The sequence below is a fragment of the Falco punctatus genome, assembly GCF_963210335.1.
Source record: "Falco punctatus genome assembly, chromosome: 1".
Classification (NCBI taxonomy): Eukaryota; Metazoa; Chordata; class Aves; order Falconiformes; family Falconidae; genus Falco; species Falco punctatus.
In genome coordinates, this window is record NC_137580.1 from 106487876 (window position 1) to 106513323 (window position 25448).

Here is a 25448-nt window from a genome sequence, read left to right on the forward strand (position 1 = left end):
TTTAACCCTTCTACTTCCCTCGTATTTAAGTGCTCTGTTGTAACTTCAGGCAACTATTGCCTCAGGTTTTTTGCCAGAAGTGTTAAGACGGTGTCACCGAGTGCTGCCAGTCACCCTCGCTGGGGCTTTGTTAATGCCTCTTGCCCCTGTATCCTTTCTGATGGTGTCACAGAATGGGCAGAACCAGTTATTTGTTTTAATTCTTGGTGATGCTTAAGCAATTGGACAGGAGCTCTCTCACTGCACCTTGATTTAATGTTACTATATTAAGGAAATCTGGCGCAAGTGATGAAAAACTGTGATGCTCCTGTGTGATTATCAGTGCGAGATTTGGAAGGCAGGCACATCGCTCATTTCTCTTCCTATCTATGAAATACGTGGTGAGGTGAAAGAGAATTAGCACACAGCCTAATCTTCCGTTTCCAGAAAAATACCGGGACTGACTATTCCTAAGTACCCAGAAGATAAGAGCCTGCGTAGATTTTTTTTTCCAAGACAAATCATGTCATTTCTCGTGTGGTGGTGTTACGTGGATGGAAGAAAGTGGCAGATGTGACATACATTTTAACGTTAGTAAAGCTTTTCACATTACCAGAGGCGATGCTTGTAAGTCAGGGAAATAACAGTACCGCGATGTGTCAGCAGAGCTGGTTAAAAAGACGCTCGGTTGAGTTGTCAGGAACTTGCTGACAAAAAGGCAGCATGTATCAAGTGTCTTCTGTGTAAAGGCCCACTTGGATCAGACGCTGCAGCCACACTAAACAAATCCTTACGGAACTGGGATTCCTTTGCTGAAGCTCAGAGAAGTACTAGGACAGGTTAGACTTATTTCTAGCGCAGTTTGAGGGTGGTTGATCCACACTTGAGGCAGAGAGTAAGTTTCGCAGTATGTTTTTAATCGGTAGACTGGGGTTTTTTAAAGGTTGTAGGTTGATGGGGGTGGATTGTTCGGTAATTGTAACACTTAAGTAAACAGTGTGACTGCTTTACAAAATCACCATTTGGGAATTTAAAGTATTTTAATGAAGTATGGGAACCACTGTATGAATCACCTTAAAATAGGCTTCTTGGACACAGATGAATATTGCATGTATCTCAGATCTGCGTGCATCTCGTGTCTTTCAGACTGCGGGTTGGGTAACAGTGGCGTTGAGCAACAGGTGACATCTGGGGTTCTCCTATAGCCTTATTTTAATGAAATCACTGATACTTCGTAGTATCTCCTACCGATCTGTTCACTGTTTAACCTAGTTCTGAGATTCCTTGGAATGGAAAGTACTTATACTGTTTATCTTTTAGACTACATTATTGATAATTATTATTATTACTGATTAGACAAACTTCTCATTTGTGGCCCCCTTCCTTTGCCACCCAAAATAAACAGGGGTATGCACTTCAATGACTCTGAAATAATAGACATGCGCTATTGACCAGGGGCCAATCCATTAATGTAGTTTTAACTTACTGCTAATTGCCTACCTTTTGTCTTCACTTGTGAGTGAATAATAACTGACTTCTTCCACCTTGGGAAAGATGCTTAAAAAATCTTACCGTTTTCATTACAAAAAAATTGAGAGGAATGGTGCTATTTGCAACACAAGTTTCAGGCCAGACAGGAAGGTACCCAACACCCAGAATCATTAAAAAATCCAGAACACAACTTTGCAAACAAATAAATGTTTAATTGCATTGTATAATGGGTATATAGTTGTTAAATATATTATTTTACTGTATAATTTATCGTTCTTCCAGTTCCTTTAGCAGTTCATCAAAGTGAGTAATGTACCATTTAGCTTTCTCCTTTACTTGCTTTCTGATTACATTTCCTCCGAATCCAATGAAGCAGTCCTGGCAAAACAGAAGGAATGGGCACATACGTTATTGCAGTCCCATGTAAGGAATGGAGCTTCTCAGCAATTAAGTTTGGGTTTAAGACTGGATTTTTAAATTATGGTATTCCTCCCTGGCTCTTCCCCTGTTTTACTTTGCATGTTAAATTTTTCAACTTAATTAACAATTATTTTTGCACCACTTTGGTTATCGGAGTTTGTCGGGAAGTTGTCTCTCAGTGCCTCGTTAACTTAAAGATAGTTCAGATCTGAGATTTCTCTGAAAATTGGAGGTAAATGTGATGCAACATAGGGCCTTACGATTCAAGAACGAGTTAACATTCGAATGGGCATGCAGCATCTCACAATTATCCCTATACTATTTATCTTAACTCTGTTTACCTCATTTGATAGATACCCAAAAGTAAACATTAACCATATCTTCAATCATTAACCAGGAGCAATCATCATTTCTACATCTTAGAAAACCATCTGCAGTGAAAGTGCAGTGTTTAAAATTTCCACGGCTGCTTTTTTGCCTTTAGGTGGAAAGCATTAAGCAAATGCTAAGCTGCTTGGGTCATGCACATGTTTAACAGTAAAGGACCAGCCATTATAACTCAAGTCAGCTGTAGCTGTCAGAGTTTGTTCCTGGGCATTTCCAGGCGCTGGGACATCTGTCCCTCAGATTGGTGACGGAGGTGTATTAGGGTGCTTTTATGTAGAGAAAGGTGCTGAAGGGGAGAAGGAATTAAGATCTCTCCTCTGTGAAATGACCGTTTATAGAAATTGTCTTTCTCTTCATATATTATTTCACCCTGTCAGGGCTGGTACCTTCAAAGGTATCATCACTGCACAGTGAGATGGACCCTCCTGCTCGGCCACTATCAGGTGAACGTGCACCAGATCTGTGCCAGACCTTCACACTAAGCACCATTACCCAGTGTTCAGAATCAGGCTCTTGGTCGGGTAAGACCTCTGCACAGAAGCAAGCGCTTACTGTGGCGACGTAAAGGGCAGATGTGATAATATATATCAGCTTGATTTGTGACAGGTTCCTAGACTGTCACAGTCCTGCTAGACCCAGCCAGCACCCTGGCTTAGAGGTTGACACCCTTACGGAGATTGTCTGAACTGAGAGAAATCAACCATGGCATGATGCAGGCTTTCCAGGCTGAAACTACCTGCGCAGATCTCTTTCAGGCTGTGGGAAATGCTAAAGATCTCCCCTGAAGTCCTATAAAGAATTTGAACCGCACTTTTTTTGCCCCCAAAGGATTTGCTCAAAGGGAATTTAGAATTCCAGTTCTTGAATACTTACAGCAGGGGGACAGGCTTCCATGTCTGTAGCTCCATCTCCAATCATAACGACTTTCTTGAAGTGGAACTGTTCCTTCAGGTGAGTAATAACCTTTCCTTTCCCCCCTGATTCAGCTGTTGGTTGTGTTTCATCAAATCCTGCATATTCTCCTAGAACACGGTGGAAGGACAAAGTTAGACACAGAGCATATTTTTCTGTAAATGAAGAAAGATACATGCCTACGGTATTTACTTCAGAAAGCAGCTAATTACATTCAGTCTTGTATGCCTTACAATATCAGCATCCCAAAAACGTAATCAGAAGGCAAGTGTGAAAACTAGGATTTTACCCACGTCTTCAGGGGGGTATTTTCCAAGACCTGAAATGCTAAGACAAAACCAGAAACCCTGTGTGGGTAGTGTTACAAATCCATTCCCAGTCACTCTTTTTACACCAGAATGATGACATTTCAAAAGCAGCATCCAGTATGATGTATAGACAGTGTATGGAACACTGAGTAACCTCACTAACTACAGTTCTGCTTGATTACACTAGCTTAAAGTCCAGAGCAGCTCTGCTGAAGTGCATCGGTCTCCATACATACATCAAAGTCAAAGAAGTTTGCTGCTGAAAGCAGGTAAGCGTAATAAACTCTTTTAACTTGAAGGCCAAGAGAAAACACAACTCTGCTGTTGGGAACTGTCATATGTTTTACCTTTGGCACATCTTGCAATTAAAAAGTAACCACAGCTCTATTTCATATGGCTGGAAAGTGACCTGAACTCATGTTTTTGGTAAAGTCTTGTGATTTTCCTACTTGGAGCTAGCTGGATTGGTAACGAGGTCATGTAGCCTGGACAGTATCTGTAAGCCCAGTGTCTGTGACAGTTTGAACTAAAAAAGTGGCACTGATTAGCAGAGAAAAGAGGCTTAAGGGGAATCTCACCGTTAAAGTAAAACTTCAGCCTATTGGCAAAGACGTTTGCTGTTGGAATGTTCAGCTGCAAGGCCACGTGCTCCACAATGCTCTGAAACCCCCCGGACACCAGGAAGACCTGGACACCTCGTTGGTGAAGCCTGCTTACCAGCTCCCTGAGAAGAAAGAGCATCACTGAGTGTGAGTGCCTGGCAGCACCGAGGGATTCTGCTATAAATATATCTTTCCTAAACAAGGCTGCCCCGTACTTTGTGATATTCCAGTTTAGGTAGGATGCGTGCTGCTTTCCAGCTCCATCCATTTCTGCTGCCCAAAGATTTTCCTTCCTTCCCTGACAAGTTTGTGCATCCACCTTGCTTGAAAAGAGCTGAACAAAACCATCGTGTCTAGAGACAAACAGGTGTTTAGTTGCTCAGAAGCAAGCGCTCCCTAGAAATGTTTTCTTTACACTTTCATACTGTTTGCATTAGTTCCCTCGAACAAGTGAGAGCAGATCCAGTTCATATTTTTTCTGAAGTAGAACAACAGCAAGAAGGTTAATCTATAATGCAGAAAAAAGTAGGAAATGTGAGGGAGAAAAAGCCACTGTGCCAAAATGAAAAGTGGGCTGAAAAGTGTGCAAAGTGCAAACATTTTCTAACTCAGAGTTGGTTCCCTGGACGCTGGACATCAATGCCATATTTAGAAGAGGGCACCAGCGACAGAAAAGGAATCAAAAAAAGTTTTCAGAGCCAGTTAATGTCAATGGGGCTTGAAGGCAGTTAAAAGTTTTACAGGATTTGGCTCTAGAAGCAGGAAGATCAGCATGCAGCAGTGCTGAGCAGCAGAAGTGGTAGCAGTAACAGCAGAAATGCTAAATACTGAAAAGCAAAGTGGAGGCTTAAAGCAGGCTACACAGAAAAGGAGGAAGAAAGGGAAGGAATGAAAAGGAGGAAGAAAAAGGAAGGAATGAAAAGGAAAGTCATGTGATTCTAAACAAGGAAACAATGTTCTCTTTGTAAAAGTTACATCTAGCTATGCCTTCTACAGAAAAAGCTGAGCATGTGCTTCATTTCAAGGAGAAAATACAAACACAGTATCATCTACAACTACTGTATGTGCTAAAAATATTTTAGACTTGGAGCTATGTCCAGATTTTGAAGTAAAGAAGTTTGTTTCAATTGTTTGAAACAATTTCACTAGGAAAAAAACCCCACCTTTTCAGTTTAAATATTTAGTGTTTATTCCAAACCCAAAGATGAATAGATACATATATATCTATTTCCCCTTTGTGATTTTTTAATACTTCTTTTAGGGACTTATGTGCAGAATGAGTAGCTCTGAACAATGGATCCCCTAAGCTGAGTCCAGGGTGCGACTGCACACAGAAGTGTAACAAAGAGGTAACAGAATTGCAGAAGAGACCAAGCCAGTAGTTCACACCAGGTATTAAACCTTCCCCCAATTCCATCACCCATCAAAAACCAGATGTGATTGAACCAATTAGTCTTCATGCCCCTTTAATCCTCAGGCGAGAAATTGAGCTTGCCAGCCAAAATACCAGCAAATACCTAAGACTGTTTTATTTTTACATGGGTGCTTAGCCACTTGACGTGGACTCAGGCTGTTATAAGCTCCTGGTATAAGCTTTATACACAAACACCACAGAAATGGAGCAGCAAGGCAATCTAAACGACCTCTGTGGTCTTACAGCCTCACTAATGTCATAGAATTTTGTTGATTTATGTCATATGCTTTTGGAAGACTTTTTTTGTTACATCATTTGAAAATCTTACCTGATTCCTGGTGTTAGCTGAGGTGGGTTGTCAGATATTAATTTCTGCACTTGCTCATAGGAGGGACGTATGAGACCTAGTCGTGCCGTTAAAGCTGCTTTGAATGTCACAGTGCCACCCATAGCTCTGCGGGTCCTAAACGATGATCCAGAGAAAGCAAACTGGTGACGCTTAACAAGTTGAGGCTTCTCCCAAGAACAGTTAAGTTACAGAAGGACAACAACCAACAAGGTAAGAGACATTCTAGGTTATACTGTATCTATGCACTGAAAAGATTGGCAGCAACCACTAGTAGAAGATTCTCCACAGGCTGGAGCTCTTGTGAGAACCAGTGAGGCAAAGGAAAACTGCTTCATGCCCTCTGTGAGTGCACCGGAGCCACTGGCACCGTATTCCTAAACTGCAGCACAGGTGCCGTTCCCTGAAATCAATAGAACTTCTGCTACAAGCTTCAATGGAAACATCAGCCTCAGAGAAGCGTTAAAAGTTGTCCCTTCTCCTCCATCTCATAATAAGGTTTGTCCTTAGCCAGGTTTAATGATGAGGGCTGAATTTAAGTCTACTGAAGAAGTTAACATTAGAAAGTTTATGTCAGTATTGTTTTGTTGAGTAGCTCCATAATTCCAGAAAAAGGAAGTTAATTCGTTATGCATTAATTCCACTTACTATTCCTAAAACCCTTTTTAAACTAGCAATCTCCTATGAGAGTTGAATTAATCCTTTTTTTAAATTCCTTGTCACAGATTAGCCTTATCCACCCTTATTTTTTACTACTATTCCTACGAAGTAAAGAGCAAATATACATACATCTCTGCAACGGCATCTCCAACTCCACAGAACTTTGCAAGCTCGTCAATGCCTTCTTCCCTGATGACTGTACTGTCCACATCAAAGCATACTGCATCAGCATTGCGGAAGATTTCTTTCATCTCCAAGAGGGACGCCATCCTTTTAGGAACCTTCTTACTGTGAGGGGACAAGATAAAGTCTTTCTCTGAGTGACAGTACTGCACCGTATCTTGAGCCATTGGTGCAACTGATCTGGTTCTTGCGAGTAGGGACGAGCACAGCCTGGTAGCCAGCTTTTATCAAAGAGGGAGCGGCGGTGGTGGTCTGGCTCGGTTGCTGATTTGCTCTCTGCTGTTGCTGCCTACTGATGTTCAATTTACGTTACAGGTGGGCTGTGGAGCTTTGGTCAGTTGCTGATTTGTTCTCTGCAGGCTCGGCCCATTGATGTTCACATGGGGTTCAAGGTTGTAATACTTGGCATTTGCTGAACCATCAGACTGCCAACTGCTGTGTGGGACTTGCAGTCCTCTGTCTCATCTTGCCCTCACCGCTCAAATGGATCTTGATTTCTCATCAGACCCAGTCTAGTGTGTCAAATTAGTTGCTCCAGGAGACAGCCCTTAAGGATTTGCTTGATCGCCGTAGACATAACGATCTTAAACCTATCAGTGAGTGGCTGTCCCTAAATCATGAAGGTTTAGATCCTTTTCTATGTCCTGATTAATACAAAGTAAATATTTTCATCATCTATGAATGCACAGATTTGGGCATTAGCACTGGGAATTAAGTCTTTTATAAAATCCATTAAAGTCTTGGGCTTTGAGAACTTCACTCAACCCATCACATCATGATACAACTTCTTCCATAACAATGCCTGACAAAAGTTTAATTTCTTCCCTTTTATATCTGTCCACTTAAGTATGTTGAGCACTTCTCCTGCAGATCAGAAGCATGAGGTGTTAATCAAGTATTTACCCTACTCATCTTCTGCTTCACCCTTTCATAAGGGAATTCAGTGTGGACTTTACTATTTGTCAATCTGTACACTTAGACAGACTTTCTATCTATCCCACTTCCCAGATCTTTAGAAAAGTTTTTGTTTGGTTGTCTCTAATCTCTTTAGACATCTCTCCGGACACGTCTTGTGTAATTGATCTGGGTAGCAGACTCTCTCTTTTTCTGGGATAGGGGAAAAAATATCATCAAACAGCATGTTATATACCTTCATTATGTTATATACCTTTATCTTTTGTTTTCCTCTCACTAAGCTCATTTATTTTCCTCCTATATATCGTGGATTTTGATTGTCTTCCACACGCAAGTTCCCCCAAAACATGTATTTTTTTCTCTTTTTGGACAAACTGTGCACCCCCCCCAATATATCCAGTGACGATGGAGAAGGTGATGGTTATGTATCTCGCTGTGGAACAGTACCGGAGCTGATCAGCACTGACGTAGCTCACTGCCAGACAGGAGCCATCAGGGACCACACGCAGTAAGCACCCATGCTGTTTCCTGGGGTGCCTGCTGTGTGCCCATAGTTCATGGTCAAAGCAGGAACAGGAACCTTCGGTTTTATTCCCATGACTAGTAACCATATGGTGAATATTGAGATTAAGAAGTTTTTATGAAAAAATGCCATAATCACTGAAAAAAATGCATAGCACACATAGTCATCTTTTTTTTCTGCTAATAAATGAGAATACTCCAGTCCTTCATTGAAAGGTAAAAGTTTGTATAAATGAAGCCACCAAACCTAAGTGGCGAAACCTTTTGTGAACAGCTAAGAGCCATATTTGTAAGAGATAATCTCTGTTTAACAAACAGGTAGATATGAAATAGCAAGAAACAGAGCAAGCAAGTCACATGAAAGGCAATTTTAACCCAAGGCAGCCATGAAACAGTACTGTTTGAGTCGGTTGTTCTAGTTATTCTTGAGCTTTTTTGCATGAACACACTACTATAGTAGCCAAAGTGGGTTCATGGCTTTTGCACAAGGTCGAGAAAATGACACAGTAGCTTCCTCAGTGCTCATCTGCGTCGCAGGTGTGAGCGAGAATGGGCAAGCAGGTATCCCCCAGCCCATGCTTCCCTCCTGTGTGTTTGGTTTGTGTGGGAAGGTAGGACAGAGCCTGGACTCAGCCTCCCCTGTGTGCTGGAAAGCACAGTGAGTGGGTGTGCAGTAAAGAGGAAAAATTCCAGAAAAGGGCTTTTACAAACTCCAGCTCTGAGAAGGGCAGAAACAGGGGCTGAACCATACTTTGACAAGTCTCTGCTCTTGGTACATCAGAGCTGTTCTATGCACAGACATATTGTAAAATTCTGGACTAGACTTAGAAACACCACCAAAGAATTATTTGCTGCAGTCAGCACATGGTTTTTATATTTTTCTGTAAAGACTGCACTGTACATGTAAAAAATACAGTTGCATGCCATCAGCACAGCACGTAAGAGAAACCTCTCTCTCTTCAGTGGCCACAGACATAAAAACCTCTGAGAGAGACTGGTTCTGAGCTAAGACTTGGCAGTGGGTAGACAGGTGACACGTGAATTCCAAGTTTACTTTGCGTTAGCCTTGACTTGACATTGGCTTCACAACACTATGTTTGTATTTTCAGTGGAAGATTTTGATTTTTCTGAGCAGGAGGGCTTTGACTTTAGGGCAGCCCTTGATAGCCATTGCTAGATATATTTGTGCAGTGGAATTAAAAAAACCCACATCCACTAACATTTTTTAACTGGCAGAGCATTAATTTTTTCCAGCCTCCTGGAAGTTCTAGAAAGCCCACCAAAAATTCAGCCATGGGTTTGGTGCCAATTTTAAAGATTTGCTCTACTGGGCAAACTTGTTGCATCACTGTGGTGTGACATTTGCGTCACATTGTTCCAACACTGATTCCTTATTATGCAAAGCCATCACATTGCCTCATGCTACCCTGAGTCTGCACTGCAACATTACCACATTATGACGCAATGTCACTGTGTGGGGACACCACGCTGTGATGTGACTTCTTGGTGAGAACCTGAAATGTGTTTTTGGATACATGTCTTCAAAATTTTAGTCTCTGAGAAAAATGTTATTGCTAGAAATGCACGTTGGGAGCAGGAAGGAAGAGACATTAACTTTTCCTTCTCTCAGGTATCCGTATTTCCTATACTCCTTTCCCTTCTCAATGCCTCTTACAGTGATGATACCACCCCTGTGGTGGACTTTGCACTTTGATGGACAAATAAGACAAATTAGAGGAAGAATTATGGATACCAGTTGTGGAGCCATGCTTGGCATTAACCCAGTCCTCTCTTTGTTCCATGCAGTAACTCTTCCAAAAGAGTTTCAAGACATGGTTTATAGTGCCTAAAAATGACAAGTTGGAAGGGAAGAACTGTGTTATGAAATGCAGAAACCATCAGTAGTTCCTGATCTCCCTTGGCCTGTGATCTGCTAAAATCTTTCCACTTTCTGCTATAGCTGGGCACCAAGTTGGAAACCAGATCTGGTTTTGGCTAATGTGTCACCACACATGTTGGAGAACTTGTGAAGAATTGTAAAGTAGGAAAACTCATACAGAAGCAAAGAGGAGAACCTATGAAGGAAGCTTCAGCTATTGCAAGGAGTCTTGCTGGTGGGAAAAGTGAATTTCAGGAGTTAAAAGTTGGTTCACTTGGAGTAAAATAAGGTTTTTCTGCCCTTGTTGGCAGAGCTCCAAGGGTCAGCATCAGCTCCAGAGGCTGGCAAATGCCATTCCAAATGGTAACGTGCCAATTTTAGTAATTTGTGAAGTGTTTTTTTCCCAGCCCTAAGCATAAATGAGAACATAAGGCAAGGCTATTACTGACTGAGCAGTGGGCAACAGGAGTGTGGGAAAATAAAAGCAGGAGAGGTTCTGCTCCTTCCCTTGTTTTCAAAGTTTTCGCTGGGCCATCCTAGCATGGCATCCATGAGGAAGCTGCCTGGAATCCACCTCCAGGTAAGCATGCATAGCAAATCAGGACAGGCACAGCAGCTTGTCCACATGTAGGCGTCACTTGGAAACATGACAAAAAAGGCTGAAGCTGTGTAAAACCTTTCTATGGACAAATCTCTTAACAGCTGCAGTGAGGGAGCAGCAATTTTTTATTCCATAGTGGTATAGGCCTCTACAGTTGGCAGAGATTAATTACCCTGAAATACAGGGCATCTGATTGCTTAAATGTATCAATGTTTTAATGAGATGGTAAGAAAGAAGACATTTCCACAAATAGTGAGTTCTGTCTCCATAGGAAAAACATGAGTAGAAAATCTTTTGACTTTTCTGCCATTGAATTTCAGGTAGGTAATCTATTCCTATAGATAGGTAATCTATTCCTCTCATTTGCATGCTGGAAAAGTCCAAGCAACAAACGTTTCAACATGTCTGATAATAAAATATTGTGGTGGAAAGCTGAAAAGAAGAAAATGGGGAAGAGAAGAAACAATGGGCAAAGACATGACTAGAGAAAATCTAAGAAAAGACTGACAGAGGGAGAGAATTAGGGTGAAACTTGAGATAAAGATGGAGAAAAATGAAATGACAAGTGGAATTCCCATGAGATCTCCTTGCTTCCAAACTATGAAGTACTTCATTAGGACATTTGGGGGGGAAATGGCATTTCCACAAGAAATAGCCCCATTTGTTAACACAGAGGGTAGAGTCACAGAAGCAAGCACAGGAATTATGTAAGACCACATATCAAAGGAAAACAACTGAAATCTTTTTTGTTTGCTGACCCTTCAAAGAAGGGCACTTGCTGCACTGTGAAAAACTGAAACATCCACAGTATCTGCTACATATAATGCAAAAGGAACAAGGAGATGGTACTCAGAACTCCAGGTGTTCTGAGGCTGGTATATTTTGATGAGATCTTGACATGATCTCAAAATCCTCATTGTGACTAGACTTCACTTGTTATTGTATTTCAGCTTTCAGAAGTGCTGCCACGCTGCTACTTCACATTATGTTCGCATTCACTGAAGTGAGAAAATTAAGATTAAGTGAATCTTAATGGAATATTACCTAAAATATCTTTTTTAAACAGATTACTTGGGACTATCCTAGTTTGCAAACAGTTTCTGGTGTTTTGATTTTTATTCACTTCTCTGTTTAACAAGGTGAGAGTGACCACTTCACTGAGATACATTCCTGCAGCAGAATAATATTGAACATGCAGTGAGATTAACAGAAATGCAACAACATCAAGCTATTTCTGTTGCATTGCTGCTTGGAGTAAGGGATTTGGAGAAAATAGTTCTTGAAACTTTTCTCAGGACCGGTTCCCACTACAGGAGAAGATAAGAATGTTCACAGGAATGTTTCCATGGTATTAAACAAACCACTTAATCCTCATTGTTTCTAGTCCTGTGTCTGTAAAATGGGAGTAATATAGTGATACAGCTTTTCTGTGCTGAGGCTTAATTCTCAGTATTACTATGTTTTGAAAGCTTTAGAGGAAAGGGGATACATTTAAGCAGATTAGTTATATTTAAGCAAATTGTGACTGTTTATATCCCTGCAAGTTCAACCCATCCATCTATAATCGTGAGTTTCTGTGGTTTTCAATGTGAGAACAGAAAGATTCAGTCCAACTCACTAAGTTTGCTTCACACTTCTGTTCAGTTTTTAAAGGTAGTAACACAAACCTGTATTCAAATCAAGAGATGAATTGTTTGCATTTATACATGAATATCTGAAAAGCAGTGCCTAACAGTGAATTTATTTAAGTGCCTCTTAAAAAGTAGTTGAAAAGGGGTAGAAGGATGGATGTTGACATACACCTTCCAGCTCTCCAATCCCCTCTTGCCTGTCCTGACAAAATGATGATCCCCCCCCCCCCATGATTGCATCATTCATTCATGCTGCTGTTATAAAACAGGCACCACACTGCTGCTGCATCTTGCAGGGCAGCACACACTCACAGCCCCAGCAGAAGATACTCTGCATTTCCTAGGCTAGAAAAATACAGTGTTATGGATCTGATACGCCAAACGCCAACCCCTTCCAAACTGAGAGAAAAAAACGTTCCCGGTGACTTACAGTATTGCACTGGCCGTGGCTGTTGCTGCTGCTGCAAACCTCTTGGCTGCACAAGAAAAGAAGGGATCAGCTGAGACCTTCAGTCACATAAATACAACGGCATGGGCTGATCTGGAAGAAAGCCGCATTTTGGAAATCACTCTTTTATAATCTGCTGAGTAAACCTGCCTGGATGTTTTTTTTGAAATGGTTGCACACATGTAACCAGAGAAGTCCAGCTGTTCACTGACAGGCGTAGGGAAGAGAGGTGTAACCTTGCTGCGTCGGGGGAGGAGCCGCTGGCCCAGCTTGGGGCGCTCCCAGCTTGAGTAGGCACGGCTTGGCAGGGAGCGGGCCCGCACCAGGCCGGGGGGCTCCTGCTCGCCCGGCAGCCAGCCTGTGCCACGGGCATGGAGCGCAGGACGGGTCCCGGCAAACTTGCCTCGCTTCACACAGAGCGCCGGCACAGGAGGGCGAGGGCCAAGAGCCGCCCAGGGGGCTCTGACAAGCAGCAAGCAGGAGTTTCTCCTGGTGAAATCAGAGGCAAGGCAGGGACGCTGTTTTCTTTCACTGTGGATGAGATGAAAAGTTTTTGTGAGTTAAGATTGCAATATTGCATTTTGCCTTAAACTTAGTGCATCGGTGCGTGCAATGTTACACCAAAAATCAAATCAAAATTCATCATGAAGGCAAAATTTAAACTTCTGCTTATGATAAGGCTCTGTTTTGTTTCCCCAAATGCAATGTTGTCAAAAGCAACATGAAAATTGCAGAACTTGTCTTGCTCACGTTTTGGCATCCCACAGAAGAGCTTCCCTCAGATATTACTGTGGACACTGGTTAGGAGACTGCCAACCTGAACTGTGAAGCCTGTTGTTTGGTTCAAGGTCAAGAAAGGCTGATTTAGCTGGGTTAGCATCTTTCATTTGCTTGTGATAGGAGTCTTAAACTGCTGCCTGTCTTGAAAGACTGTTCTGCACCACTGGCTGCACCAGTCACATTCCATGCATGATTGGTTTTGCCATTCCGGCAGTATTACCCCTCAAAATCACATGCATTAATTAAAATCAATAGCCTTGTGTGCCTCTCCTCCCGTGCATGCCTTGAAGTTTTTTCAGAAGTTCTCAGTACATGACCATTTGTCAACATGAGCATCTATCAGTAACTTCTTACGTCAGGAAAAGATAGTACCAAGCCCTTTTGCTGCAAAACTGCTGATGTGGTTCACTGTTTGTTGGTTTTATCATGGCAGGACAGTATGTTTTTAAAACAGATTTAGAAATAATTTCTGTGAATAAGGTTAAATGAAAACAGATCTTGATAAAGATGAAAGACAACTACTTTTACTGAGAATCTCAGAGGTTTTTTGCCAAGATAAGCAGTGCATGATTTTACTAAGAGAATTGCTGCTGAATATTTCATGAAGGATACTTACTCCCTTTATTTGGCTTAGTTTAATGGATAAATTGGTTTTAATTTAGGTAAATATTTTGATTCTAATCTGGTGTAATTTGTTGTAAATCTACTGATTTCAAAGGACAGCTTTGGCCTAGTAAGCATCTGGCCCTGTAGTTTTACTATGCATTAAAAACAAATATGCAGAACAGTTCAGCAACTACAGCTAAGACTGAAAAATGAAGTAAAGCTTGTCCTGATATCTGAAAAATGTGGCAAAATGGGGATTTAATGTGAAAATGCTAATGAGAAATGTTACTGTACCATAAAATAACTATCCTCAGACATGTGTTCCAGCAAAGAAACAAGAGAGGTCTGCCTGGAAGCTTGAAGAGGATGTTCAGGAGTGAAAAGCACAGCTCACATGGATACATGACTATTGATATAAGCACAGCACTAAAGTCTTGTACATGACAACAAAACTTCTCCATTTGTACAAAAAACAAGAGACCACCTACATGAAGGACTAGAGTATCTTTGAAAATGGCTTTCTGTGTCGTCCTCCCTCCCCCTCAACCCCATCCAAAATTCAAACTACATCTTCCCAGAACAACTGCTTTGTTTTCCTACAGTAATAATTCCTCTCACAAACCTGAATCAGCGTCAGCAGCTAGCCCCATGCATCGCAGGTGTTCAGGATGGGTAATTCCTGCCTTTCCACGGGAGTCGCAGAACAGCAACAAGGAAAACATAAAATGCAACGTGCCTGCTGGTATGCTTACGGGTTTGACAAGGCTGCCCTCTACTGTGAACAGCACCGAGAGAGGACCAAGGCAAAAAAATTACAAACCAGAGAAGCAAGAACAGCAAACTATTTGTGTGACCTGGGGGCTACAGAATCCAGGAGAGAGCTGGGGATTCAGGTGTTTGAACCGGCCATTGCATCTAGGCACTTCAAATATTAGCACTGCGGCCTTTCGGGGCTGGGTTGGTGTGGTTTGTTTTGTTAGGGTTTCAGCAGGCCGGTAGCATCCCAACAACAGTGAAGACTAAACATTAACGGAGTTCCAGAGCCAACTATGAAATGCCAACTGTAATTTCCTGCATTCTGCAATGTTTAATGTTTATTTCTAATGATTACAGTACCAGAACAGAAAGCCCAACCACTGTACTAAAGAGGCACCATTACAGTACTTCGCAAGACATATGCACTGCTCAGTTAAACAAAAGGGCTCCAAACTGGTGTTATGTTCAAACACCAACTCCATCTAAAACATTTCAAAACCATAAGCCCACGTATATTAGCAGCTGACCCCTCCAGACCAAGTCAGACTAACGGACCATGCATGGGAGTCCTCCTGCACAGCATGGCGTTTTGCCCAGAAACCTGAGATCCTCACCCAAAGCAGATTCCCAGCAGGTGCCACTGCCTACAGCCAAAACTGGCAAGGCTGAGTCTGCCCTGATACTTGACACTCAGTGTTTCACCCAAGCTCCTCCAAAAACGCCTGTGCAACAAAATTGTACCCAACAGCAGGCTTAGACTTGCTGCTCAGCACTACTACTACTACTACGGTGGGTTGCCGAAGGCAGGGCTGCATCCAGAGCTCCCTGCTGGAAAAAGTGGGATGGAGTGGGAAAGGTTTACCCTGCGCCATTTTCATGCCTGGTGGATTAGCACTGGCGAATGCTGTCTTTCTTCTTTGTACCAAACGGGCTGCAGGAACACCAAATACCACTTGGCCTGGATCTCCCAGGCACACCTCTGCAGCCACAGGCCGTTATTATTCTGGGGGCAGGCACCCTCCTTTGGAAACTCTTTAAGTAACAAGAGGGTTGTCTCATGCCCAGTATTGCCAGTTGCTCAGATGTAGCAGATGGGTGTTTGGGGGTACAAGCCCAGATGGGGCAACGTGGGAGCCAAACTTGGTGCAGTGTGCCAGCAGTATGTGTAAGGAACCATGGCGGAAACAATCTTCTCAGGCTTCTCTAAAGGGAAATTCCTCCATTTCAGAGCCCAAAGCCACCAAGATGCAAACGTTTCGTAGCCTCAAGGCCTGGGCCACATAGCCCAAAGACTTCCAGCACCCATCAAGGTTGTCTTTAACTTCCAAGGATAGTTCTGGGTTTCTTCCTCACGGGAACCCTCCGTGTGGCCTCGGGAGAGATTGTCCCAGTGCTCTGGAAGCCTTTTGAAGGGTTCGGGCCCAGGCAGGCCCTGGGCGTTCAGGGCTGCACTGTGGTGGCTGTGCAGGCCCTGCCACCCCATGCAGCAGCTTCTGCATTAAAACCGACTACTGCTTAACCTCACCTCTGAATTTTTACCATGAAACCCTATGATTATTAATCCGGTCTGCTTAACTATTAATTCTATCGATCTAATGTTAAATCATCGGGTTTAATTATTTATTCTCACCGTTCTGCGAACCTGCCGGGGGGGGTGTCTGTCACATCGAGTGGGTGGGATTAAGGACCGAGCGACCCTGCCCGTTCAAAGGCCTCGTTCACTCACGTACCGCCCGGCCCCTCCGGCAGCCGCCTCCCCTCAGGCGGGCGCGCTCCCGCTGCCCACCGCCCGCCCCCACAGGCGCCAGCGCCATCCAATCGCTGCGCCCCAACGGTGCCCCCGCCGCGGGGCGGGAGCGGGCCGCCGGAGCGACAGGCGCCAAAGCCAATGGGAAGGCGAGCGGCGCGCCAGCGGGTCAATAGGCTTGCGCGCACCGCCGAGTGTTCTAGAAGGGGCGGGTGGAGAGGGGTGGCAGGCCCCGCCCCCCCGGCTTGTCCCGCCCGGCGCGGCGCGGCCTGGCCCAGCGCGGAGCGGTGCGGCGGCAATGGCGGTGAAGGCGCTCAACCCCAAGGCGGAGGTAGCCCGTGCCCAGGCCGCGCTGGCGGTGAACATCAGCGCGGCCCGCGGGCTGCAGGACGTGCTGCGGACCAACCTGGGCCCCAAGGGCACCATGAAGATGTGAGGGAACCCCCCGCGCCTCCCCTCGGGGTTGGGGGGTGGGGCAGGCGCTTCAGTGCGCGGGCGGCCGTTACGGCCTGAGGAGACGCGCGAGGCGGGGGGGGCGTCCCGGGGGGCCGCCATGCGGCTGGGAACAAAGGCGGAGGCCGCCCGGCCGGGTGGGGCTGGCTGGGTGGGGAGGGAGCGGTGCGGGCCTAGGGCCGGCCACACGTGGCGGGGCCCGGGGGCCTGCTCACCCGCCTGGTGTCGCCCGCAGGCTGGTGTCGGGGGCGGGGGACATCAAGCTGACCAAAGATGGCAACGTGCTGCTGCAGGAAATGGTGAGCTGGTTCGTGCCCTGGCGGGGGTGGGCGCCTTGGGGGGCCGCGGGGGGGGTAGGGGGGCAGGAGCCTGCTGGCATGGCCTTGGAGTGCCTGAGGCTGAGGGACAGCCACGTCTCCTGCTGCCCCCACCCTGTGTTTCTGGGGTATTTGCCACAGTGCGTTGAGGGCACAATGCCCCTTGAGAGAGGGAGGTAGAGGAGTACAGCTCGTAGATGGTGACTGAAGTTCGTGTGCTAGTTTAGCAAATTAAAAGGAAACGTGGGCTGTTGAAACAGTGATATTGGTGCTTCTGTCGCCTTCCGTTTTGCTTACAGAAAGCATGCCTCCATATTTGCGTTGTACTGGAGCAGGCCTAAGAGCAGAGTTCCCCATGGGTGCATGGCTTGGGAAGTGTTTAAATCTGGGTGATGCTCACACCGCCTTCCTACCAAGTCTGGGGTTGTATCCCAGTATCCCCACTGTAGGGGTGACCATTACACGAGGGGGGTGGTACCGTCCCAACGCTTGCCACCATGGGGTCTTGTGCTGGGGGTCGGTAGCACAGCTGGGCCCACCGTGTGCCCTGGATCCTGGGGCTGTCTGACTGAAGTGTGTCCCCAGCCCCTGGCTGGACATGGCCTGTTGGCACATGTGGAGTTACTACACTCCACTAGGTGTTGTAATTCAGCATAAGGTATTGAAGTTAATATACACAGTGATCTGGGCAGACAGGAAAAAAAAAATCATTAAATCTGTTCTTTCACACTAGACATAGTACTTCAAAGGAAGTAATGATAAAAAGCTAAACGACAGTATAAATGGTTCCATCGGATTTTATCTCCCTCTAGTGCATTTACTAAGGATTGACCTTTTCAAATGCGAATACTGCTCTGTAGGTTCAGAGGCTTCAGCCTGTGTTGAAATACTCTTCAATCAGCTGTTGGAGATGCTAAGTGATGCATGTGTTCTTTATATTAAAAGGCTGACTTCTGTAAGTAAGCCCCGTGTGGTGGTTGTGAAGTTCAGCCAGGCAGGCATGATGCTTATAGCTAAAACACCCCGTGTACTGCTTAGCAGAGGAACTGGCAAGGAACAGACTAATTGAATGTTCTTTAGTTTTGTAAGAATGAGTAAAATAAATTGCCAAAGGAATAGTGAACCAGTTAGGGTTCTGATAGCACTGATAATGCAGAGATTCTTAAATTAGTGCTAAACACATAAGTTTCAGTACCAGTCTTGTTGTGATGCTGCGTCCTTTGCCTAAAGGAGGAAAGAGCTCTGTCAAGTTCATGAGTTGAGGACTAGTTTGGGTGTTAGTGCTCAGCTTTCTTCTATATAGATGCATAATTGGAGGGGGGAAATGGTGTTACGTGGATTAGTTAATTCAACTTTCTGTGAAAGTGATTGTTGGAGTTAATTGGTGTTATTTGTTGAAAGCTGCTGAATTGACCTGAATCATGAAAACATCACTGGTCCTTAAATACTTTGTTAGGCTGATTTCAGATTGCTTGCTTCCTGTACCAGTACAGTAAGACTTACTGCTCAGCTTATTTTTGTTTAGCAAATACAACACCCCACAGCCTCCTTGATAGCAAAAGTAGCAACAGCACAAGATGACATCACTGGAGATGGTACCACTTCAAATGTCTTGATCATTGGAGAACTCCTAAAGCAGGCAGACCTGTATATTTCTGAGGTATGTGCGCAGTATTTCTTTTGTATGTGAACAAGTTAAAAGCTTCATCTGAGACCATTCAGCTTGTTTTGTTTAATGCTTAATACTCAAAAGTCAAACATGAAAATGATCATAAATTTTTGCTTAAAATGAATACATCACAAAACTTGTAAAATGCGGAAAAGCTGGAGAAGAGGACTTAAAGACTTGTTCAAAATTAAAACCACTTGTGGATACGGTAGCTATGAGTAGGGTTTTGTCTGATACCTCCTGTTAACTTCTGTCTGTTTTGTGTGAGGCGAAATGCTTCTTTTACTTGCATGTTAACAAGGAGATCCTCCATGCTAGTAGGTATTTTGAATATTGTAAATTGCAGAATAGGCATTCCTGTTGCACAGTGAACACCCAAGTGTGCTTTGTAGTTCCCTTGGTTTCAGTTCTGTGCTAGAATAATCTGTGCTTTTCCTCTGCATTGGAAGGATGTGCATTCCTTTTATATGTATTCAGAAGGACAGTACATTTTCTTGTCTCCGTAGGATGCATATTTCCTATGTTTTGATGTTACACAAAATGTTGAAACCAGAAGTTCTGCTTGTGAAAAAAGTACTGTTTCGTCTAATGAATTCCCTTCTTTCCTTGCATTAGGGTTTGCACCCTAGAATAGTAGCAGAAGGATTTGAGATTGCAAAGGAAAAAGCACTCGAAGTTTTGGAGCAGGTCAAAATAACCAAGGAAATGGACAGGGAGACCCTTACAGATGTTGCCAGAACATCCCTCCGTACTAAAGTTCACACCGAGCTTGCTGACATCCTAACAGAGGTCAGTGTGCGTGTCTGTTCTGCCTCTGTGTGAAGAGGTCCAGGTTTCAAAGTGCTGCAATTGTTACTTGAGTGAAGGGTAAACAGAAAGATAGGAACTTGCACTTTGGAAGACTAATGGTCAATTGGGGTCTTTTTTCCCCCCTGCTCTATTCTAGGCTGTGGTAGATTCTGTTCTGACAGTCAGAAAACCAGATGAGCCTATTGACCTCCACATGGTAGAGATTATGGAGATGAAGCACAAATCAGAAACTGACACAACGTAAGTAATGAGTATCCTTGAGCTTCAATTTAATGGTTCCTGACGTTTGAGTAGTCCATGGAGTTTTGTTTTATTTTTAGAACTTGGGTGTCCTAAAGCTACCACTGGAAAAGTTGTTAGGGAAGGGGTGAAAGAAAGTCAGAAATACAGTTTTCAGCCATAAATTGTCTAGAAAGCAGAAGTTTCACAGTCATTGAACTGAATTCTTTGAGAAGAGATTTTTGAGTAGCAGAGCAATGCTGACTTAGACTTTACATAACAATGTTCAGTAAATACTGTTTTTCTTAGTAACAGTGTCTGTGGTTTGATTATGCTTTAGGCTTGTGTCTCTGTTCCCTACAAGTGAAAAACAGGATGTGATAAATGGAAACTGGATTGTAGTCATGTAGTTGGATATTCCATAGGCTTTATATTTAGCTCTGTGGCATGGATGAATTCTGCGCTAGCTTTCCTCAGTAGCTAATGCAGTCAGACACTATGCCAGAATAAATTCCTTTTTCACACTGGTTGGTGTGCTTTCTATATGAGAATGGGCATGCCCTTGGAAGTGGGATACATAATGGTTTTTTGCTCCCAAGTGCACAGGCAGTTTGTGTTGGATTGGTTGCACTGTTGGTTCTCTGACTAGTCTGGATTTCCATGAAACGCATTATCTTCTGTTTGTGTATGTTGACACACCAAACGTTTTTTGTTCTTTCAGGCTGATCAGGGGGCTGGTTTTGGATCATGGTGCTCGTCATCCAGACATGAAGAAAAGAGTGGAAGATGCTTATGTTCTTACTTGCAATGTATCTCTAGAATATGAGAAAACGTAAGTACACAGCAACAAAGTGAGGAGCAGAGAATGCTCCCATATTAAAAGACTTTTATTTAAGGTGAGCTTAAATAAGAGCTCAAAGGATTGCACAGTCTTCTAGAGCAAGGCAGGTAGTGTAGGAGGTGGAATAGAAGCAGTGATGCTCCTGTTTTTTTGGAAAACGGAAGCTGGTGGCTGAGAAAATCTTTCTGAGAGGCCGAGGATCGCAGTGGCTTTTGTTTTGCTTCATTGAAGAAAGGCTGGAAGTCCTTTCTTGGACATAGTTTTATATTCTAGAGTGAACACGTAACTATACCTAAGAGCTCGCTCAGTTTCCAGTGCATGCCTTGTTTCTTGCAATGGAAAATCTGTGAACTAGGGAGCAGGATCAACTATATGTTGCATGCTGGTTTGGCTAGGGTGGGGGACAACGACTGTTTTGTTTTCTTCAGAATGTTGCTGAAAGGCTTGATCCTTATGCTTAAGTTTATTTCTACAGCAAAGAGGATAACTTTTTGTATTTTGTTTCTCCTTCAGAGAGGTGAGCTCTGGATTCTTCTACAAAAGCGCTGAAGAGAGAGAGAAGCTAGTGAAAGCAGAAAGAAAGTTCATTGAAGACAGAGTGAACAAAATCATAGACTTGAAAAGAAGAGTGTGTAGCGATTCAGATAAAGGATTTATTGTGATCAACCAAAAGGTGAGGTGAAGGGTATAACTAACTAGAAAAATTATTTGAGATGCTGGCTGTCCTGGCAAGCCACCTGCAGTTTGACTTGCTTTGTGCAGTTCTTTAGACAGAAATAGCTAAAGTTATGCATATATTTCAAAATACATCTGCCTACAGTTCTTACTTGAGATCTTCTTTGAGCCCTGAGGAAGAGCTTACTAGTACAGAGAGAAGGTGGTCTTAGGTTTTTCTTTACCCTGATGGTCACTTTATTTGTTTCTAGGGAATTGATCCGTTTTCCTTGGATGCACTTGCGAAAGAAGGAATAGTTGCTTTGCGAAGAGCTAAAAGGAGGAACATGGAAAGGTCAGTTACTGGGGAGAGAAGAGGGTAAGATAACTTGTTCTTCCAAAGTCAAGCCATGAGTCAAGTCTGGCTTGAGTCCACCTTTAAGGACTTGCACTGGAAAGTCCACTTCAATCTCTCCAGCTCTCACTGGTGTAACTTAAGGTAGTTTGTACAAACTGTAGCAATGTCAGTTGAGCACACTGGGTGATGTAGGAATTTGAACTATGTATATGCTTCGCATGCAGTCACCTTAGAGGAGACCTATTTTTGCAAGTTTCATTTTTGTGCAGAGCTCTTTCATGAACAGAAACAAACTGTTCCAAGCCTAGCAAGTATGGCCTTCTGCATGCTGAGACACTGTTGTGGTGTTAGTGACTTCAGATGTTACTTAATGTAAAGCAAGTGCTGAGCTGTACATGTTCTCTCTCAGATTAACCCTTGCCTGTGGCGGTACTGCCATGAACTCTGTGGAAGATCTCACTCCTGACTGCCTGGGACATGCAGGCCTTGTCTATGAGTATACACTGGTAAGTATGACTCGGCTTTCGGCTGAAGGCAGGTTAAACATGCCTCGCTTGATGCCAGCTTTTCCTTTGATGTGCCTGTGGGTTTCTTAAGTATTTTAAGAGCTATACTGGAGCGTCAATAAAGGCTGGTGGCATCTCACATCCCATTGTCCCCTTCTGTGTGAACACCTACCTGGATATTGCTCTTGTCATAGTGTATTTGCCCGTTATTTCCATATCATGCTTTTAATATCTGTAAAATTGAGAAAATGGAAAGAAAGTTATGTTGCTTCTCGTAGCTTCTTGAAGTGCTGTTAGTGCAGAACTGAATCTGAAACTGGCTGTTCAATTTTTAATTTTTAATTACGTGTATATGTTGACTAAGGAAAGGTATGATGTAAATTCATAACTTTGTTTTTTATAGGGTGAAGAGAAATACACCTTCATTGAGAAATGTGACAACCCCCGCTCTGTTACCCTGTTGATCAGGGGACCAAACAAGCATACGCTCACACAGATCAAGGATGCAGTAAGAGATGGTCTGCGTGCCGTTAAAAACGCTATTGAGGATGGTAAGTCCCACCTTTGTTTAGTAACATCAAGGATCTTCTGTTGAAACTAGTCTCAAAAGGTGTGAATTTTGTATTGGCTCCCTTGGTATCCAGTGCAGTCTGGCACTGAGCTAGGTGCATTTCAGTGTGAAGTGCTTTTAGTTACTCTTCCTACACCTTGTATTTTACAAGCAGTTGGCAACTGTGTTGAGCACTTAGGTGATCAGATACAAGCTGTCTTTCTGAGGATGAGGGAAGAGACCAAACTACACTAAAAATTAACTGTTTAAATTGAAATAGGTGCTTATTGTGAAGTCTCAGTATCAAATTTTCCCTTGCAGGATGCGTGGTTCCAGGAGCAGGTGCACTAGAGGTGGCAGTAGCTAATGCTCTTGTTAAGCATAAACCTAACGTAAAAGGAAGAGCCCAGCTTGGAGTTCAAGCTTTTGCTGATGCGCTGCTCATCATTCCAAAGGTATAATGACCTCCTGAGTAAAGTGGCTTTAAAGCCTGCAGAGGCCCATTGCTTTTCCTGCTGGAGGTCTCTTTTAACTAACAACATGAAATTATGTCTGTTCTGTCAAAGGTTCTTGCTCAGAACTCCGGTTACGATCCCCAGGAAACACTAGTGAAGGTTCAGACGGAACATGCCGAATCGGGGCAGCTCACTGGGGTTGATCTGAACACTGGTAAGAACTTTCTAAATTAATGGCATGGCGCTTCATAAGAAACTCTCATGATTCGGCTCAATGGAGAATAAAGTTGTTGTGCGTGCTGAAAGCTATATATCTTCTTTTAATAAAGAGCAGTGCAGAATGCCTTGGCAGGTGTCCTGTTGGGCAGTTGTGGCATGCTCTAGTACTTAAATGTTTTAAGTTTTCGTGAAGATAAAGCCCGCGGTAGTGGTGTGTTAGATGTAGCAGTAATATCAGATATCGGAGAGTGGAAAGTGTTACACTTACGTGGACTGGTTATTTAAAGTCTGTTTAACTTTCTTTGGTAGGTGAGCCAATGGTAGCTGCAGCAGCTGGAATCTGGGATAATTACAATGTCAAAAAGCAACTGCTTCATTCATGGTAAATGTTCCAGTATTTTCGCTTTAAAAAGTGGTGGGTGTCTGATCGTTGAAATGGATAGAATATTGTGGAATGGAGGGGTCCCGTGTAGAGGAAGCTGTCTTGAGAGGCAGAAATGAAGCTGAGTCTGAACTATGTCAAAACTGCTGTTCTAACACCACTTACTTTAATATTTCTAGCACAGTGATCGCTAGCAACATTCTTCTGGTGGATGAAATCATGCGAGCTGGAATGTCCTCTCTTAAAGGCTGAGGTGGATCAGCTGTTGTCGTTGGTGGTCGGCTCTGGCAGTGCCCTGTGAGATGTCTTCAGGGAATCCACCCCAAGGTGCTTTCCTTAGCTGGAATGGATTCTCCCAGTGATGGAGGTTACTTTGCTGTAACGAGCAGCCCCTTTTTGGTAAATGTGGTCACTCAAAATACTAGCAATTCATTCATATATTTGGCTCTAAAAATCAGTTATTTATTTTTGATTTCACTGGAGCATACAACTGAAGTTGCTTTCATTTTTACCCAATAAACTGTTATGTTCTGTGCTTTACATGTGTCAGTTATTTAAAACTTTACCTCCCTTGGGCTAAGGTTTTGAAGGTTCTGCAATCCATTTGTAGTTTTGTAGCTGCTTACGAATTAAGCTGGGTGAGTTTACCTACTGCAGAGTGGTTTCAACTGTTGCATGTTGTCATCCTTGTAACTGGCACATTTTTAATGCTGCTGCTGTGGACTTGTAACTTGGGGCCAACTCACAATGCAGCCCATCTAGGCAGAGCTGTGGCTGTGGGTCAAGCCCATGTGGAGTGGTGGTGGGGCTTGTGGCAGGGGAGCTGGTTCCCTCTGGCCCTTTTAACCTGATTTAATGTGATTTGGGCTTCAGCAGGCGAGAGTCTCCTTCCCTGGTCACAGGTGGCTGGCTAAGTAGCTACAAAATAACTTTTTTATTATTTTCTTAAGAGAGCCCTTCAGCTGCGTGACCTTGCCTCAGGTCGCTGGTGGCTTGGTTGCCCCTGCAGCGGGCACTTATCCAGCCTTCACCTGTCCTGGTTTAGCTTTGCACCTGCCCTGTTCCCCACGGAGCCACGGCTGACCAACCAGTCTGCGTTGAGTAATTTTACACCAAGGGGGAAAGAGTCGTTTACAGCCCAGGGGGGCTGAGGTGGCCGCTGTGTAAGGGAGGGAGCAAACCTGAGCCCCCAGTAAGGGGAGCAAACTGGGGCTCCTGGGTCTGCCTGCCGGGGCTCTGGGACCCCTTAGAACACTGAGATAAGCGCGAGGCTTAACGCAGTGCCGCCTGCTGCCCGCGCCTCTGGGAGTTTCCGGGAAATGCCCCGCGGGCTGCCTGGGTGCCAAGGGCTTCCCCGGCCCCCGCCTCGGGCACGGACTGCGAAAGTCTCTAAAGTGCCCCTCCGTGCCCACGCGTGGTGCTCCCAGC

The 25448-nt window shown here is 44.0% G+C and overlaps 2 protein-coding genes across 6 annotated transcripts; one reads left to right on the plus strand and one right to left on the minus strand.

The window, feature by feature from the left end:
- Positions 1 to 1661: 1661 nt before the first annotated feature.
- Positions 1662 to 16767, minus strand: PSPH (phosphoserine phosphatase). 5 transcript variants are annotated; one of them, XM_080374147.1, is made up of 8 exons: positions 16471 to 16767; positions 13102 to 13229; positions 12681 to 12791; positions 6649 to 6807; positions 5842 to 5976; positions 4076 to 4221; positions 3151 to 3299; positions 1662 to 1848 (listed from the first exon to the last, which is right to left on the minus strand). In XM_080374147.1, the coding sequence occupies exons 4-8, from the start codon at positions 6786 to 6788 to the stop codon at positions 1738 to 1740; spliced, it is 681 nt and encodes a 226-aa protein (XP_080230273.1). In that variant the 5' UTR covers positions 6789 to 6807; positions 12681 to 12791; positions 13102 to 13229; positions 16471 to 16767; the 3' UTR covers positions 1662 to 1737. The 5 variants fall into 5 exon arrangements, with proteins under 5 accessions (XP_080230273.1, XP_080230271.1, XP_080230270.1 ...); XM_080374145.1 differs by having other exon boundaries at positions 6649 to 7809; XM_080374144.1 differs by adding an exon at positions 14707 to 14859 and having other exon boundaries at positions 6649 to 7809; positions 12681 to 13229.
- A 58-nt stretch (positions 16768 to 16825) lies between these two features.
- On the plus strand, positions 16826 to 24560 carry CCT6A (chaperonin containing TCP1 subunit 6A). Its single transcript, XM_080374105.1, has 14 exons — positions 16826 to 17019; positions 17276 to 17339; positions 18883 to 19017; positions 19642 to 19815; positions 19973 to 20076; positions 20777 to 20887; positions 21410 to 21569; positions 21823 to 21905; positions 22318 to 22414; positions 22818 to 22965; positions 23286 to 23419; positions 23531 to 23633; positions 23948 to 24020; positions 24200 to 24560. The coding sequence occupies exons 1-14, from the start codon at positions 16886 to 16888 to the stop codon at positions 24270 to 24272; spliced, it is 1593 nt and encodes a 530-aa protein (XP_080230231.1). The 5' UTR covers positions 16826 to 16885; the 3' UTR covers positions 24273 to 24560.
- Positions 24561 to 25448: the final 888 nt, after the last annotated feature.

What these genes read in the sequence shown, in the direction of transcription:
- PSPH (XM_080374145.1), bottom strand. Translation starts at nt 6,869, where the DNA reads ATGGCTCAAGATACGGTGCAGTACTGTCACTCAGAGAAAGACTTTATC. An exon ending in CAGCTAACACCAGGAATCAG is followed by an intron (nt 4,222 to 5,841) that starts GTAAGATTTTCA and finishes CTTTCTTCTCAG; the next exon opens with GGAGCTGGTAAGCAGGCTTC. An exon ending in GCTGAAGTTTTACTTTAACG is followed by an intron (nt 3,300 to 4,075) that starts GTGAGATTCCCC and finishes ACCGTGTTCTAG; the next exon opens with GAGAATATGCAGGATTTGAT.
- CCT6A (XM_080374105.1), top strand. Translation starts at nt 16,886, where the DNA reads ATGGCGGTGAAGGCGCTCAACCCCAAGGCGGAGGTAGCCCGTGCCCAG. An exon ending in TCTCTAGAATATGAGAAAAC is followed by an intron (nt 20,888 to 21,409) that starts GTAAGTACACAG and finishes TTTCTCCTTCAG; the next exon opens with AGAGGTGAGCTCTGGATTCT. An exon ending in TTATTGTGATCAACCAAAAG is followed by an intron (nt 21,570 to 21,822) that starts GTGAGGTGAAGG and finishes ATTTGTTTCTAG; the next exon opens with GGAATTGATCCGTTTTCCTT.